This window comes from Procambarus clarkii, chromosome 10 (genome assembly GCF_040958095.1).
Source record: "Procambarus clarkii isolate CNS0578487 chromosome 10, FALCON_Pclarkii_2.0, whole genome shotgun sequence".
NCBI classification, from domain to species: Eukaryota; Metazoa; Arthropoda; class Malacostraca; order Decapoda; family Cambaridae; genus Procambarus; species Procambarus clarkii.
Window position 1 is genome coordinate 37,148,539 of NC_091159.1, and position 18,306 is coordinate 37,166,844.

The following is an 18,306-nucleotide window of genomic DNA, read 5'->3' on the forward strand; positions in this document are numbered from 1 at the left end:
CCTCCTGTATTTTCCATGTGTATATTATTTGGTAACTCTTCCGTCTCCTTTCTAGTGAGTACATTGAGACGATCCCAATAATTTAGGTTCCTTATCGCGTCTATGTATGCCGTATATGACGGATGATGCTGTAGTCAGTAATGTTGTAGTGTTAAAGTGTAACACTAGCCGAATGTGGTGGGCGTACCATCTACGCCATGTTCACAGTACTGCCCTCAACACAGTTGTGATCCTCACAGCTCTCGCCGCAGGCATTACCCCACACACCCACAGTTAAAGATGTGCGCGAGGATGGGTGCTGAGAACGTACTTGTGTTGCACCAGGAAACGTGTAGAAGTGGTGTTGACTGGTGCTTACCGAGTGTTGCAAAGGCCGATGCTACGAGACCTCGAGCGAGAGTAGCAGTGCCAAGGTCGTGGCAGGGAGATCCTGCTCGTATCTGAAGCATCTGTTTCTTGCGTTACAATTGGTAGTGTGTGGAGGCGCGACTCTCAACAGTGGCGGAGTAGTGATGTGATCTTTACTGTTCTCAAGCACAGTGTTTTCTCAAGCAAGCATTTGTCAACTTGCGAGTAACAGCTGCTGCTATTATACAATATTTTATAGTGAGATTAATACGAGTGAAGTCACACTGACAGAGCTCGGTGCTTGGCCACACACACATTATAGGGTTCATGTTGCATTTTAGGTTGATTGGTTTATATTACATGCACTTTATCAGTTGGTTTTGAGTGATATTCTTTCGCGGGGGTTTGACTGTTTTTGAGACGTGACTTGTTAAGTGTCTCACTAGTAACCTATATGTCAGGAGAACGTCAGTAACAGTTGTGTGGGTGTAAGTTGTGCTTACAACGGTAGAGTTTCATCTCCTGCGTCCCGCCTCTTGGCTCTGTCGTGAGGTGTTCCTATTACGGAACGTTACCTTTAGGTTTCGGATATCAATGTCCCCTCGGCCCGGTCTCTAGCCATTCGTCGTGGTTGGTGGGGCTGATCAATCAGGCTGTTAGACGCCGCTGCTTACAGTCCTATGGGCTGTATTATCAACAACAGTCCGGTTGATTAGGTATCCTTGAAACGCGTTGGACAACACACCCAAGGGCGTGTGGTGTCTGCCTGCTCACTCCCAGTTCCAGTTACTTTGGCTGGTCCACTGACTCCCAGATGAGAGGGCCTAAGCCTCTGGCTGGTCCACTGATTCATTATCGTCTTAGGTGGTAGTAGATGAGTAACTCTTGTGTTGGCTTCAGTGAGGTTATGTCCACTGTGTTTAACAGCTTCTATGTTGCTTAATATCAGCGGAGATCTTGTTGGTTTTGTGACGGCACTGTGTTAGATAATGTTCCAGTGGTCTGTCGGGTATTTCTCCACAATGCTGATAGTTCCTCTCTAATTCTGTAAACTGTGAACATATTACCCATGCAACACGTGGGCATCCAGGCCGGATGCAGCCCAAGGGCACTTCTGTTCTTCTGTTGTTCCTTTTCAACAAAAAGTGGTTCATAATTGGTTGACTTGTATGTACCATCCCAAAACTGCTGCTGTTAAAGGCACCGTACATCTGCACTGCTCTTCATTAATTGTCTTAATCTGTAGTAGGTGCTGTGCTGTGTAGATGCTTACATTCCTCCGCTTAGTTGCAACTTCTGCAGTGCCATCTGCAGTATTTTCATCCCTCTACAACCAACAAGGTTGTGGTGGATGTGTGGGCTTGCGGGCCGCTCCAAGCAGCAGCCTGTTGGACCAAGTTACCACAAGTCCAGGCCGGGCTCGGGGAGAACAACAGCTCCCGAGACCCGCTCCGGGAACCTTACCTTGAGGTTACCTTGAGGTGCTTCCGGGGCTTAGCGTCCCCGCGGCCCGGTCGTCAACCAGGCCTCCTCGTTGCTGGACTGATCAACCAGGCTGTTGGACGCGGCTGCTCGCAGCCTGACGTATGAGTCACAGCCTGGTTGATCAGGTATCCTTTGGAGGTGCTTATCCAGTTCTCTCTTGAACACTGTGAGGGGTCGGCCAGTTATGCCTCTTATGTGTAGTGGAAGCGTGTTGAACAGTCTCGGGCCTCTGATGTTGATAGAGTTCTCTCTCAGAGTACCTGTTGCACCTCTGCTTTTCAACGGGGGTATTCTGCACATCCTGCCATGCCTTCTGGTCTCATGTGATGTTACTTCTGTGTGCAGGTTTGGCACCAGCCCCTCTATTATTACCTCAAGGGTAATGCCATTCCCTGGTTATATTCTTATTCTTCTTCAATATTCTTCATGTCTTGGCACGGTTTATAAATATTCAACGACCATAAGGTTAGAGTTTACATTACTGCGCTGACATTTGTGGTCAGATGAGTGTTGTCACGCAAGTGTTCTTGTGCCAAGAGTTCACTGCATGTTCTAAAATCTAAGTGTATGATAACTATACCTTGACAAGTTTGTTCCATCGGTGTGTCTTAATCTCTCTCCATGTTGTATTACCCATTTATCCCAACTGTCATTCTAGAAAATCATAAAGTAACCAAAAAACCTAACCTGATGTGTCCAAGCAATCCTAGGACTATTACATGCCGTTTTAAGCATTGTGAGTGTGTATTCACCTATTTGTTCTTGCGGGGGTTGAGCTCTGCTCTTCCGACCCGCCTCTCAACTGTCAATCAATCAACTGTAATTAACTACTAATTTTTTCCCCACACACACCCCCAGGAAGCAGCTCCGTAACAGCTCTCTAACTCCCAGGTACCTATTTACTGCTAGGTAACAGGATCATCAGTGTGAAAGAAACTTTTCACATTTGTTTCTGCCTGGTCCGGGAATCGAACCCGGGCAACAGAATTTAAAGTCCTACGCGTTGTCCACTCAGCTACCAGACCCCCCTAGGTGGGTGGGTGTGTGGTACGTTCAACCAAATAGTTACTGCAAGTAGTATGAGGCTGCGTTGACTAATTGTGTAGGTAAGCACTAGTTGAAGTGTGTGTGTGGGTGGTGGGCTTAGTGGCTGGTGCTGGCCCCTGACCCGTCCGGGTTAGTGATGTTAGAAGGTTTGTTGATGAATGTTAACCTTCATCATTGTGCAGCTTAATAGTCATCAACAAAAGTATCAATATTGAGCCTTGCCCGATGATTGGAGGCGGCGAGTGGTAAACAATGGGCCATAATACCCCGGGACAGTGGGAGTGTCAGCCTCGACGGAAGTCCATTGTTCACTGTCTCCATAATGGCGTCCTGCTGGCACTGGCAGCGTTGGGGCGGCCTGCAGGTGGACAACAGTGCTGGGGGGGAGGGGGGTATACCTCCACAGGTATACCCACCTATGCCTACACTGTGTATATCTGTGGAAGTTGAGTATACCTACAGTGTGTGTACCTGTAGAGGCTAACCGTGAAATAAGTAGTTGAACGGAGAGATCGGGTGAAATGAAACGCTGCCCGAACGCTTTCGTGCGGCCTCGGGGATTGAACCCGCAATCCTCGATGGCATTATATAAAACAAAATGTTAAGCAAGATGTATTGTTGTGAGAGGACGTAGAGAGATGGGCGGGGTGGGTGCAGGAGCAAGCATGGTGATGACTGTGTAAAGGTTACAGTCTCTAGACTGTGACGTGGAGTGTTGCATCATGATATACTGAGCCACACCAATGGGTATACCAACACCCAAAATGTTCTGATCTCTGTAACGCGCACACGTCAGGAAATAGGCTTAGTCATCTCAGTTGAGAAAACAAAGATCGTGAACCGACGCCCACCCAGAGGGAGTGGGGCCGTTCGCAAGATGCAGCTGCATGTCGGCTCTCTGCTCGACTATGTAACCAGATACAAATACCTTGGTCTTGAGGTTCCACTGTACCGCAGTGTTGTAGCCAGACTGGGTCGTCAATGTAGAGAGGCTCCGTACTCTCAAGGCTGTAGAAGGCTACCATCCAAGCTATGGTGCAAATATGAGAATTGCCAAAATTATATGCCTCATATATTAGATCTGTGATCGATTATGCTGCACCCATGCTTGCTCTAGTGCCTGGGAGAATGCTTGGAGGGCTGGAAAAGATGCAAAACGAAGCCATGAGGATTATCCTCGGATGTCCCCGTACAACTAAATTACTGAACATGAGGAAGGAACTAAATATTTCATGTTAGTGATCGTATCACTGAAATTAATGCTTTAATTGGTATCAAGATGCTTAGGCTAACCCAACCTCACCCCTGCACTGAAGCCCTCCAAGCCTTCTTGAAGGCCAGCATCCCTCCAAATGGAGTACCGCAACTGCCACTGTGCTCAGAATGTATAATATTCATCACCTCTACCAAGAGAGACAACAACAACACTTTCCTGCCCCATGGGAGATCACTCCTTTCTAAATTACTGTTCCCTGTTTCCCACCCAAGAAGTTGACTAAAGAACAACCCTTACTTTGACAAGAAGCAAAGTACAATGCCTTAAGCCTAATTGATGCTTTGGTCAGAGAACGCTCTCTTTCCCAAATTACACTGATGGCTCCTTGCACCAGTCCCATGGTGCAGCTGGAAGTGCAGTGGTTGTGACAGCGAGAGATGGTTCCTTCTATTAATGTGGAGCACGTATAAGTAACTGGGCCTCCACTCTTCAAACAGAATTGGTTGCCATAATCCTTGCACTCGAGCGCGTATTTAAATCTAAAGTTGACACGCTAATTGTAAGTGACTGCTTGACTGCCCTCAGCTCCCCAAGGCATAACTGTGACATGCTTGTCTGAAGCTAGACACACATATAATGAAATAATCAATGATGGAGTCAGAGTCTGTCTGCTGTGGATTCCTTCCCATATTGGTCTCCGAATGCATAATATAACTGAGTTAGCCAAGAGTTTTGCTCGTAAAGAGGGAATTTATTATCATCATGTACTGCCTTTGAGCAGTCTGAGGGCAGTAATATTCCGGGAACATCAACAAAATCTCGTAGACTTGAGGCAAGCTGAAATTCACACCAGTTACTCAATCATCATTCTATTATGCAGGAAGAACCTCACGTCTATGGGTCATCCAATAAGGTTAATGGACTTCTAGATGTTACCACTGCTAGGCTTAGGCTCGGCAGCGCGTACCTCTGGGAGTTTGCAGCATCTGCTGATGTAAATTTGACTAAATTTAAACTGTCAGCAGAGCTATTCGCATACTTCGCGTCATTATATAATGGAATGTGAAAATATTGCGGAATCCAGAGATAACACTATCAGTGGAGTTCAAGAAATGTGTACTTCATTCATAATGATGTACAGCGAGGGATATTAGCCAAGTATCCAAAAATTTGCTTACTGTAGGTCAAGCTTGGCCTCAGGCCGGGCTTGGGGAGTAGAAAAACTCCCAGAACCCCCATCAAGCAGGTGCAGCACGCACATGACTGCAAAGCTGCCGCCCAGTTGGGTGGGTGTGGAGCACATGACTGTAAAGCTGCCGCCCAGTTGGGTGGGTGTGGAGCACATGACTGCAAAGCTGCCGCCCAGTTGGGTGGGTGTGGAGCACATGACTGTAAAGCTGCCGCCCAGTTGGGTGGGTGTGGAGCACATGACTGCAAAGCTGCCGCCCAGTTGGGTGGGTGTGGAGCACATGACTGTAAAGCTGCCGCCCAGTTGGGTGGGTGTGGAGTAAGACCAGTAACTGTGACTCACCATAGATGTTAAGTGCCTTGTATAGTGACAGGTGTGAGCTTCTTGTTGAATCACTTGATATAAAAATATTACTGATGTGTGTGTATTTGTGTATATAATTGTATATATATGTACATGTGTATGTAACAGTAACAATTGTGTTAATAGCTTCGAAATTGCTTCGTAACTTGCTTAGCTAAACGGGCTATTAACAATCAGTCCCCGTGGCTAAGTGGTAACACACTTGCCTCGCGTTTCGCGAGCGCTTTGGCCTTGGAGCCAGATTCACGAAGCAGTTGCGCAAGTACTTACGAACGTGTACATCTTTCCTCAATCTTTGACGGCTTTGGTTACATTTATTAAACAGTTTACAAGCATGAAAAATTCCCAATCAACTGTTGTTGTTGTTATAAACAGCTTCCTGGTGCTTCATGGCTCATTAACTGTTTAATAATTGTAAACAAAGCCGGCAAAAATTAAGAAAATATGTACAGGTTCGTAAGTGCTTGCGTAACTGCTTCGTGAGTCTGGCCCTTGGTTCATATCCTTGCCGGGGAGGATTTACTGGGCGCCAAACCTTAACCGTTGCCTCTGTTTACCCATTTTGAATGTCATTACGTCATTTTGAGTAACGTCGATATTTAGCCGTAGCGCATACGAGCGCTCTTGTGAACACTGCATCAATTGTTATGATTACCTATAATGTTGGTTTGTGTTTATTATGTATCCCTGATAGTGATAGCTTATAGTTTTGTTAATGTTTCGTCCTTCCGTTTTCTTCAGTCAGGTTTCCGGGATGTAAACCCTCATTGAAATTCAAACTCCAGAGGGTCTACTATCCCCGCTGTTTAATGCGCCCCCCCCCCCTCTGCCTGTGTTCCCTAGATAGTATAAGGACTTGAAATTCACAGGGTATCCGAGCTAACAAAATAATTATGATTACCCAGATATAAATTGAATAATGCAGTCCACAGTAAGCTGTTGCTTTTGTTCGTCTCCATTAACTACGGGAAGGCGTCACTGTGCCGGCTTACAACAGCCTAATGAAACATGGTCTTTTATTGTGAGACTGTGTAGCCCAACAGCAACTATTGCTTACCTCTCTATTTTCCGGGAACTTGATTCTTAAATTAGAATTGGCGAGTCTAGATAGTTTTACCAGGCGTGAGGCGCTCAGCCCCAGAATACCAATGAGTTCAACACCAGCACCTTGAACACGTAACACTTCTCACCGCATCTGCTCGTCGACAAAGCATCGCTTTGTGGCTGTAGGTCTGATCATAAGTTGTGAAACTACAGGTATTCCTGCTGAAGGTTTTATGTAGACTTGCTACACTATTGTGTTTTATCATTTTTTTCTTTCTCGCTCATTCTAAAGTTGTATCTTGGTAAATGTTGAAATTCCAAGAAAAACGCGTTTCCGGCGATAATCAAATGCCTGAGAAAAGAGCTAAAACTGTTAGCTGAATGTTTGATTTTCTTCAGACAAAAGATAAATGGTTTAAGAAGTATTTCATAAGGGGGATGGTTTATGAAGTATTTCACAGGCAGTTCCCATGGCGCAGTGGTAAAGCACTCGCCCAGCGCTTTGGCCTGGGTTCGTAGCCTAGCCAGGGAGGAATGACTGGGCGCCAATCCTTAATTGTAGCCTCTGTTCACCCAGCAGTGAATGGGTTCCTGGTTGTCAAACTATTTGGCGGGTTGTATTCTGGGGAAAAAATTGGATTAAGGACCTGCATGAAACACTATGCGTGTTAGTGGCTGTATAAGTGTAAGAACTCCTTTATGTGTAAATAAAAAAAAAACAAAATAATGGTCAAGTGTAGGAGGCCTGGTCGACGACCGGGCCGCGGGGACACTAAGCCCCGGAAGCACCTCAAGGTAGCCTCAAGGTAGGTGGTAATATGTGGCCAGGCAACACGTCTCAATTAATGCGAGAATGAACTCAGAAGTTACGTCTTGAAAATGTTTTCCAATGCCTATTTTAGCTTTACTTCAGGCTAAAATTTCGTGGGTGACGTTTATTCACATCTAATTGAGACATAACTGGACTTGGGACAAGGTGTCCAGGTAACCGGTCACTGTTACATTGCCTCTGACTTATCACCTCTGATGGCATTATAATTGTTACAGGAACCAGTTTAGTAGTTTAAGATCTGTATACAGCGAGTACAGTGAGTTAATTGAAACAACAGCACATTTGCCAGGACTATATCTTTCATATATTTCTATCGAGAAACTCTACACCAACCTGGTTGTAGTGGATATGTTGGCGTGCGGGCCCGCTCCAAGCAACAGTCCATTGCACTAAGTTATCACTTTCAATGGTAACTCATGCTAGAATCAAGATAGACTCTCAAGATAGAATCACGAGTGTAGCCTGGCCCCGGGCCGGGCGTGGGGAGCCGCCCATCCCAGGTGTGTGTCCATATCGTCTTTGGTGGGTAATAATAAGACAAGAGTATGAGCATAGCCAGATACATCTGTCTTGGGCTGGTACGGCGTTTGCGACGGCCAGCTCTCTTGAATACGAACTCTGTCAGCAGAACTCTAAGAAAAATAAGACTAAAAACGGCATCGTGCAGACCCGATTTTCTGTGATAAATTTTATGTAGATGTTACTCCATTTCGCAGTTGCTGTAATACAAAAAATCTCGGTATCTAGCAATTAAAGGACACACATTTCTGCTTGCAAGTTCACTTAAAGGTTTGTATGTTGACCTTTGTGGCATGTTGTGGAGGCCTGGAGGCGGGGAGGACACCTGCCACCAGTGTTGAATACTTCCACCTTCAGGAGGCTGTAGCCGCCTACAGCAGCCATTTGTGTAGACAAATTGAAAGTTAGATGTTAAATATTTTGTTTGCGTAGTGTCTGTAAAGCAATGTCTGTTTACTTATCAGAAGAACATAAATATTCTCGACAGTTCTTTAAAAGGGGGAACAAGTACCGAGGTGTTTGTTGGAGATGGTAATATACTGTTGCAGAGAACACTTGTAACACACACATTGTCGCCATCCCATATTTTTTTCAGAGTGGATATTAAAGAAGCATAGCACAGCATAATATAATATATTGAAGAGTATGATGGAGGGGGGCCTTAACCTTCCTCCCACCGCCCGCAGGATGAGTATGGGAGTCCTTCATAAACTGATTAAACTGACTTTTCTGAATACATGTCTTAGTTGTAGTGAGAGAAGACGGGTGGCCGTACTGACCTACCTCGTGTGTTGGGGGGGATCCACAGAGAAGTTCCTCTGCTCGGATGTATAGTGAATTTCGGTTAGGTTAGTGACGTAAAGATGGAGTTATATTTACGTGTTTGAGCGCCTTGAGCCTCCCGGATGATGTAAATAGTGTGTTTAATGTGAGTCGTGGCCACATATAGATGAACTTTGGAGATGTGTGTGTAGCGAGAGGACGGGCACTCTGCCAAGATACACAATGTCTGCCACATCACCAAGTTAACTCTCCCTTTTTACCGCCCTACCATGCCCTTGTTGCACTCTGACGGCTCCCTCTCCCAGCTCCCCCTTCACTCTCACCCCACGCCCCCCCCCCTCTTTCTCACCTAAGGCCCCTTTCCCTCCTCTCCCCTCCCGCCCTCCATCAGCCAGTTCCTTACAAACAACTACTTGCATGCATCAGTTACGAATGAACCTGCTGAATCAAGATAAGCGATGAACAGTTGTAACTCACTGTCCTGCGGTCGTGTGTGTGTGTGTGTGTGTGTGTGTGTGTGTGTGTGTGTGTGTGTGTGTGTGTGTGTGTGTGTGTGTGTGTGTGTGTGTGTGTGTGTACACCTAGTTTGGCTTGCGGGGGTTGAGCTCTGGCTCTTTGGTGCCGCCTCTCAACTGCTAATCAACTGGTATACAGGTTCCTGAGCCTATTGGGCGCAATCATATCTATACTTGAAACTGTGTATGAAGTCTGTCCCCACCACATCACTTCCTAAAGTGTGTGTGTGTGTGTGTGTGTGTGTGTGTGTGTGTGTGTGTGTGTGTGTGTGTGTGTGTAATAAATATATAATTATAATCACCGGATGCAAAACCTTAGCAGTTTAAAGACCAACTAATCCAAATAGAATACTACTTAGAAAACGAACAAATCCACACAGAAATCACAATAACGTGATGCATCAATGAACAAATCAAAGTGTAATGAAGTAAGGGCGAAGAGGGAGAACGGCCTATTAACATAGCTCGAGTGCAGGGGGGAGTTGTGTAAAACCCTGGTTTGTGTCTCGGAGAGGCTGCAGGATCCAAGTAAGGGCAGTAGAACGTCTGGTTGCAACTCTTTTGACCATGTCGTAGCTCAGTCGATTAAGGCAGCATCTGGGATGATCTCGGACGCAGGTTCGAATCCTCGTCACGGCCCTTGTGGATTTGTTCATATGATGCATCACGTTATTGTGATTTCTGTGTGTACTTAGAAAACCTCACAAACTCGTCCCCAAACATCACCTTGCTGGGTGATTTCAACTTACGGCACCTAAAGTGGAAAATGTGGCCAATAGTTACACCACAGGAAGCAGTCTAAATGAAGTCGCAAATGACCTCTTGCAGTGTGTTCCTGTAAGCTGTCACTTGCGGCTCTCACTGACAAGAGCAACGCTCTCCAATCCTCCTTAAAGAACTCGAGCAGACGGAAAAGGGAATTCAAACTCCTGCCAAAATGTAAGTGTCGATGTATTCCCCAAACCGGAGACTAAATATAAAAGATATAACATGGAAATTATCTCCCTAACTCATTGCGTTACTAATTCAATTGCTAAAGCCTCTTGGGTAGATACATGTTTTTTTACATTACACGGGTAAAGTTATCTAGGTATTCCCTATATATAAAGCCATGTTACTTCACTGAAAACATTACTATTATATCGAGAGTTTACCAGACAATAAAAACTGACCTACAAAACAAAACTATACTTAACTGTGAGTAGCAACTTCCGCCTTACTCCACCTCCGAGGGGAGCCTCCGAGGCAGGTCCGACCTCTTGACTACTGCTCGGGCGCCCCTCAGGCAGTAGTCACGCACCACTGCCAACCGTACGAGCCATTACCCAAAATAAGGTATACACTTTCTATTACAGTTGGCCATCTATGCCTTAATAAGGATTAATATATAATGAGTCCAAGAAGCTGGTGGTAATGATTTTGATATGGAAAAATATTCCACACGGAGTAATAACACAAGTTTGCATAATACTTTCTTATGGTGGAGATCAGGAAGTCTCTTTTTTTTCCTGAGTGTGATGCCGTGTTCCAACTGAAGATATGAATCACCGTTGTATTGGGGAAAATTTGTAGAGGGATCCATATTTGATAACTAATTTATTAGTGTTATTGGCGATATCTATTTACCTCTGCTGAAGACATTGAAAAACTACAAGATATTAATAAAGTTATCGACTGGTCAGCAGAAAATAACATGTTTAACAGTGATAAATTCCAGGTATTCAGGTACGGTAAGAATGAGAACCTTAAACATAATACAAGATACAAACGCAATCAAATCTGCCTATAGTAGGAAAACAGAATGTAAAGGATTTGGGAATAATAATGTCTGACGACCTAACGTTTAGGGAGCATAACCAAGCAAATATTGCGTCAGCCAGAAAAATGATAGGATGGATTACGAGAACTTTCAAATCCAGGGATCCCATCACAATGGTTGTCCTCTTTAAGTCACTTGTGTTGTCTCGTCTTGAGTACTGCTCAGTACTCACTTCCCCCTTCAGAGCAGGAGAGATTGCTGAAATAGAGGGAATACAGAGAACACATACGACACGCATAGACGCGATAAAGCGCCAAAATTATTGGGATCGTCACAAAGCTCTCCAAATAAACTAAAAAGGAGACGAGAGATATATCAAATATACACATGGAAAATACTGGAGGGACAGGTCCCAAATCTACACAGTAAAATAACAACGTACTGGAATGAACGACATGGAAGAAAATGCAGAATAGAACCAGTGAAGAGCAGAGGTGCCATAGGCACAATCAGAGAACACTGTATAAACATCAGAGGTCCGCGGTTGTTCAACGTCCTCCCAGCGAGTATGATAAATATTGCCGGAACAGTCGTGAACATCAAGAGAAAACTAGATGGCTTTCTTTAAGAAGTGCCTGACCTACCAGGCTGTGGTGGATGTGTGGGCCTGCGGGCCACTCCAAGCCACAGCCCGTCCAACAGCCTGGTGGACCAAGCTCTCACAAGTCGAGCTTGGCCTCGAGCCGGGCTTGGGGAGAAGGAGAACTCCCAGGACCCCATCAAACAGGTATCAAGGGCTTGTGTGTGTTTGTATTATTTAGTTTCCCCTTCCTTATTTAGCTTCCCTTTCCTTCCTTCCCTATTTAGACCAGAGGGGCTGGTCCCAAACCTGCACACAGAAATAACACCACATGAGACCAGGAGGCATGGCAGGATGTGCAGAATACCCCCGTTGAAGAGCCGAGGTGCAACAGGTACTCTGAGAGAGAACTCTATCAACATCAGAGGCCCGAGACTGTTCAACACGCTTCCACTACACATAAGGGGCATAATTGGCCGACCCCTCACAGTGTTCAAGAGAGAACTGGATAAGCACCTCCAAAGGATATCTGACCAACCAGGCTGTGAGCAGCCGCGTCCAACAGCCTGGTTGACCAGTCCAGCAATGAGGAGGCCTGGTCGACGACCGGGCCGCGGGGACGCTAAGCCCCGAAAACACCTCAAGGTAACCTCCTTTGCTTGGTATCACTCCTCGTATCCCTCTAAGCTTCTTGATGCAGCTGGCTGCAAGACGATACATCTGGCTGCCAAGACAATACATCTGCAATACACACTCGTTTCTTTGTCTGCGACAGTTATTTATCAACTCTTCAATATTTGCTTCCAAACTTTTTGGGAACACTTGGTTTTTAGTGGGCCTTCACGTTCAGTGAAAGCTGTGAAAGCACGTTTCTAGCTGTGACACATAAACACAATAGCGAGATGAGAGGTGGTGTTTAAACCGCCAGGTGTGTGACCCTCGCCAGTTACACTGCTCTCTTAGCTGGGGAGTTACTGTCCAGATCACTGTACTCACCGTGTCCTTCGCCGCCCGCTCCATTTTCTACCACTGAAATCCAGTTTTTTTTTATTATCTAAAACTGCAAGAATCATATAAAATCCAGGAGACGCAGAAATAGCAAAAGGCTCTCAGTGAAATAGAAAGGAATCCAAATTACTGTCTCCAATAAAAATTCTTGAACAAAACTACATCCAGCATTGTGGCCTTACGCAAGAGTGAACATCATTGATCCAAAAAAATTTTGCATGAATGTGACACCAAAATAGGCAATATGGCCATGCACTCTCCACTAGGCTCCTGCAATTCAATACTCATTAAGAAATTCAAAACACAGCCCCTGAACATCTTTTGGAGACGGAGCCTAGATACTGGTGTTATCCCCGAGAGTAATCACATTTAACATGCAATCCAAACTACACTAGCAAAAGCAGTGTAAAAGGTTTAGGCCAGATGTCGTCAGACCTTACTTCTTAACGAATACAATAAAGTAGCCGTCTGCAAGGAAACAGGTTGGATAACAAGAACCTTCCAGACAAGAGACGCCGTATCAATGATACTTTTAAAGACATTAGTGCTCTATTGTGCACAATAACAGGGTGCACAGTAGATTGCACACTATTGTGCACAATAACAGGGTGGAATATTGTGCACAATAACAGCCCTTTTCAAAGCTGAAGAAATTACGGACCTGGAGAGAGCGCAAAGGTCTTCTACTGCTAGAATTCACTCTTCAAAACATCTTAGTTTTAGATGTTTAGCAGTCTCGCGACTGCTTAAAAATGTTAAACCTCTATTTACTAGAGCGCAGGTGGGAAAGATGCATAATAATTTACACTTGAAAAATATTAGGACTGGTTGCAAATCTGCTCACGGAAATAACTCCACGCCAGGCCAGAAGGCATGGCAGGAAGTGCAGAATAACCCCATTGAAATGCACAAGTGCAGTAGGTACACTGAGAGAGCTGTCAACATGAAGGCCGAAGACATTTCAACACTCCCTCTAAGGAACCTGTACATCAGTTGATTGACAGTTGAGAGGCGGGACCAAAGAGCCAGAGCTCAACCCCTGCAAGCACAATTAGGCGAGTACACAAGGGGCATCAGTGGCCGACCTCTCACGGTGTTAGAGATCTTGATAAATACCTCGTCGATCAGGCTGTGTTTCATATCACGCTGCGTCCAACAGCCTGGTTGACCAGACCACTAACTAGGCCTGGTCAGAGACCGGGCCGCGGGGACGTTGATCTCCGGAACCAATAACAGGTAGTCGCTTCCCACTACCGCCCTCCTCCCCCCCCCTTTCCTCGCTTCCCACTAGCGCTTTTACAGTGATATAATGTCAGGTTGTTGTGTCGTGCAGGAGACACCGGCCAAGCGTGAGGTGTGGGGGGGAAGAGTGTAGCCTTCGAGGCCCGACACTGGCAGGCTCCTACACCTCTCCTCCACGCAACACTGCCGTCACCCTCGCCGCCACGCAACGCTGCCGTCACCCTCGCCGCCACGCAACGCTGGCCGCCCCCCGTCACCCTCGCCGCCACGCAACGCTGCCGTCACCCTCGCCGCCACGCAACGCTGCCGTCACCCTCGCCGCCACGCAACGCTGCCGTCACCCTCGCCGCCACGCAACGCTGCCGTCACCCTCGCCGCCACGCAACGCTGCCGTCACCCTCGCCGCCACGCAACGCTGCCGTCACCCTCGCCGCCACGCAACGCTGCCGTCACCCTCGCCGCCACGCAACGCTGCCGTCACCCTCGCCGCCACGCAACGCTGCCGTCACCCTCGCCGCCACGCAACGCTGCCGTCACCCTCGCCGCCACGCAACGCTGCCGTCACCCTCGCCGCCACGCAACGCTGCCGTCACCCTCGCCGCCACGCAACGCTGCCGTCACCCTCGCCGCCACGCAACGCTGCCGTCACCCTCGCCGCCACGCAACGCTGCCGTCACCCTCGCCGCCACGCAACGCTGCCGTCACCCTCGCCGCCACGCAACGCTGCCGTCACCCTCGCCGCCACGCAACGCTGCCGTCACCCTCGCCGCCACGCAACGCTGCCGTCACCCTCGCCGCCACGCAACGCTGCCGTCACCCTCGCCGCCACGCAACGCTGCCGTCACCCTCGCCGCCACGCAACGCTGCCGTCACCCTCGCCGCCACGCAACGCTGCCGTCACCCTCGCCGCCACGCAACGCTGCCGTCACCCTCGCCGCCACGCAACGCTGCCGTCACCCTCGCCGCCACGCAACGCTGCCGTCACCCTCGCCGCCACGCAACGCTGCCGTCACCCTCGCCGCCACGCAACGCTGCCGTCACCCTCGCCGCCACGCAACGCTGCCGTCACCCTCGCCGCCACGCAACGCTGCCGTCACCCTCGCCGCCACGCAACGCTGCCGTCACCCTCGCCGCCACGCAACGCTGCCGTCACCCTCGCCGCCACGCAACGCTGCCGTCACCCTCGCCGCCACGCAACGCTGCCGTCACCCTCGCCGCCACGCAACGCTGCCGTCACCCTCGCCGCCACGCAACGCTGCCGTCACCCTCGCCGCCACGCAACGCTGCCGTCACCCTCGCCGCCACGCAACGCTGCCGTCACCCTCGCCGCCACGCAACGCTGCCGTCACCCTCGCCGCCACGCAACGCTGCCGTCACCCTCGCCGCCACGCAACGCTGCCGTCACCCTCGCCGCCACGCAACGCTGCCGTCACCCTCGCCGCCACGCAACGCTGCCGTCACCCTCGCCGCCACGCAACGCTGCCGTCACCCTCGCCGCCACGCAACGCTGCCGTCACCCTCGCCGCCACGCAACGCTGCCGTCACCCTCGCCGCCACGCAACGCTGCCGTCACCCTCGCCGCCACGCAACGCTGCCGTCACCCTCGCCGCCACGCAACGCTGCCGTCACCCTCGCCGCCACGCAACGCTGCCGTCACCCTCGCCGCCACGCAACGCTGCCGTCACCCTCGCCGCCACGCAACGCTGCCGTCACCCTCGCCGCCACGCAACGCTGCCGTCACCCTCGCCGCCACGCAACGCTGCCGTCACCCTCGCCGCCACGCAACGCTGCCGTCACCCTCGCCGCCACGCAACGCTGCCGTCACCCTCGCCGCCACGCAACGCTGCCGTCACCCTCGCCGCCACGCAACGCTGCCGTCACCCTCGCCGCCACGCAACGCTGCCGTCACCCTCGCCGCCACGCAACGCTGCCGTCACCCTCGCCGCCACGCAACGCTGCCGTCACCCTCGCCGCCACGCAACGCTGCCGTCACCCTCGCCGCCACGCAACGCTGCCGTCACCCTCGCCGCCACGCAACGCTGCCGTCACCCTCGCCGCCACGCAACGCTGCCGTCACCCTCGCCGCCACGCAACGCTGCCGTCACCCTCGCCGCCACGCAACGCTGCCGTCACCCTCGCCGCCACGCAACGCTGCCGTCACCCTCGCCGCCACGCAACGCTGCCGTCACCCTCGCCGCCACGCAACGCTGCCGTCACCCTCGCCGCCACGCAACGCTGCCGTCACCCTCGCCGCCACGCAACGCTGCCGTCACCCTCGCCGCCACGCAACGCTGCCGTCACCCTCGCCGCCACGCAACGCTGCCGTCACCCTCGCCGCCACGCAACGCTGCCGTCACCCTCGCCGCCACGCAACGCTGCCGTCACCCTCGCCGCCACGCAACGCTGCCGTCACCCTCGCCGCCACGCAACGCTGCCGTCACCCTCGCCGCCACGCAACGCTGCCGTCACCCTCGCCGCCACGCAACGCTGCCGTCACCCTCGCCGCCACGCAACGCTGCCGTCACCCTCGCCGCCACGCAACGCTGCCGTCACCCTCGCCGCCACGCAACGCTGCCGTCACCCTCGCCGCCACGCAACGCTGCCGTCACCCTCGCCGCCACGCAACGCTGCCGTCACCCTCGCCGCCACGCAACGCTGCCGTCACCCTCGCCGCCACGCAACGCCGCCGTCACCCTCGCCGCCACGCAACGCCGCCGTCACCCTCGCCGCCACGCAACGCCGCCGTCACCCTCGCCGCCACGCAACGCCGCCGTCACCCAACGCCGCCACGCAACGCCGCCGTCACCCTCGCCGTCACCCTCGCCGCCACGCAACGCCGCCACGCAACGCCGCCGTCACCCTCGCCGCCACGCAACGCCGCCGTCACCCTCGCCGCCACGCAACGCCGCCGTCACCCTCGCCGCCACGCAACGCCGCCGTCACCCTCGCCGCCACGCAACGCCGCCGTCACCCTCGCCGCCACGCAACACCTGGTAACGCGTCTTTACTTGCCACTACGTCATTAAATATGTTGAGAGAATTTTGTAATATCAGTACATGATAACGTCATGGGTACAGGTTGGGTATTGTGTAGGCGAGTTGTGTCCATAATCGGCTTGATCATTATATCTTATTTGTATTTTGTGTTGCAGGTTCGTACGAGCAGCAGCTGCGGTCATGTCAGCAGAGGTGTAAAAACAGGTTTGTAAACTATTACAATATACTTGACGTATACGTTACCAGTATTGTAGTTCCATAGGGCTTGAGAGGTGCAGAGGTCTAGTTTGCGGAGGCTTACTGCAGATTACTGGCCCCCGTCCACTTGCCCATCCCGGCGTGAAACTGGGATTTGTTAGCTGCTCTGGAACACTGCTGCTTCCTGGTTGGTAGTTGTGTTGTGTGCTCCGGCGACCCTGGAGCACAGCCGTGTGTAGCGTGTGACGCTCTCTTATGGCAGGAGGATAGAAGACGGGCTGGAGCACTCCTGGAACATATCTGGAGAGGGCTCTGGGAGTTTTTCTTCTCCCCGAGCCCGGCCTGAGGCCAGGCTCGGGCTCTTTAATCCATTTAGTCCATAAATGTTGGACCATTTAGTCCAACAGGCGAAGTAATAAGTTGGCCTGTTGGACCGCAGGTCCACATATCCAATACTGTCTGGTTGGTTCGGCACTTCTTGCAAGAGCTTATGTAAATGCCTCCACCTTTGTTCAAAGTTGGGTGTAAACATCCACCTTTGTTCCTGCAAGATTTCTATTGCTTGCTGGGAGGGTCTTTCTCGTCTCCTTTCCAAACAGTACATTTTGAGAGCGTTGAGACGGTCTCATTAATTAGTTTTATCGTATCTCTGCGTGCCGTATATGTTCTGTATTGTCTCTAATTCAAAGATCTCCTCTGCTCTGACAGGGGAAGTAAGTACCGAGCAATACTCAAGACGGGACAGCACCAGTGATTTAAATATTATTAGCATTGCTGTGGGGTCCCTGGATTTGAACTTTCTCATAATCCATCCTATCATTTTCCTGGCCGCCGCTATATTTGCTCGGTTATGTTCACTAAATGTCAGGTCGTCAGACATCATAATTCCCAAATCATTTACCTGTTGCTTTCCTTCTATGATTGTGTCCTGTATTATCCTGTGTTTCGTTTAACTTCCACGTTTCCATCATACCTCAGTACCTGGAATTAGTCACCGTTAAACATCATGTTACTTTCAGTTCCCCAAACGAAGACCTTTCTTGAGGTTATCTTTAGATGATTTCGGGGCTTAGCGTCCCCTCGGCCCGGTCCTTGACTAGGGCCTCCTTTTTGTTACACATTCCCAGAAAGCCGCCTGTAGCAGCTGTCTAACTCCCAGGTTCATATTTATTGCTAAGTGA

General features: G+C 50.2%; 1 protein-coding gene across 3 annotated transcripts in view; it reads left to right on the forward strand.

Moving 5' to 3' along the window:
* LOC123745301 (EEIG family member 2) overlaps positions 1-18,306 on the forward strand; it is a 283,313-nt gene that overhangs the window by 73,993 nt on the left and 191,014 nt on the right. The window contains exon 3 of one of the 3 annotated variants that reach the window (XM_069321872.1): positions 17,083-17,131. The exons of the other annotated variants lie outside the window; for them this stretch is intronic. Within the exon in view, the coding sequence (XP_069177973.1) occupies positions 17,083-17,131 (49 nt within the window). The remainder of the gene's footprint in view (positions 1-17,082; positions 17,132-18,306) is intronic. 3 annotated transcript variants of the gene reach the window in all.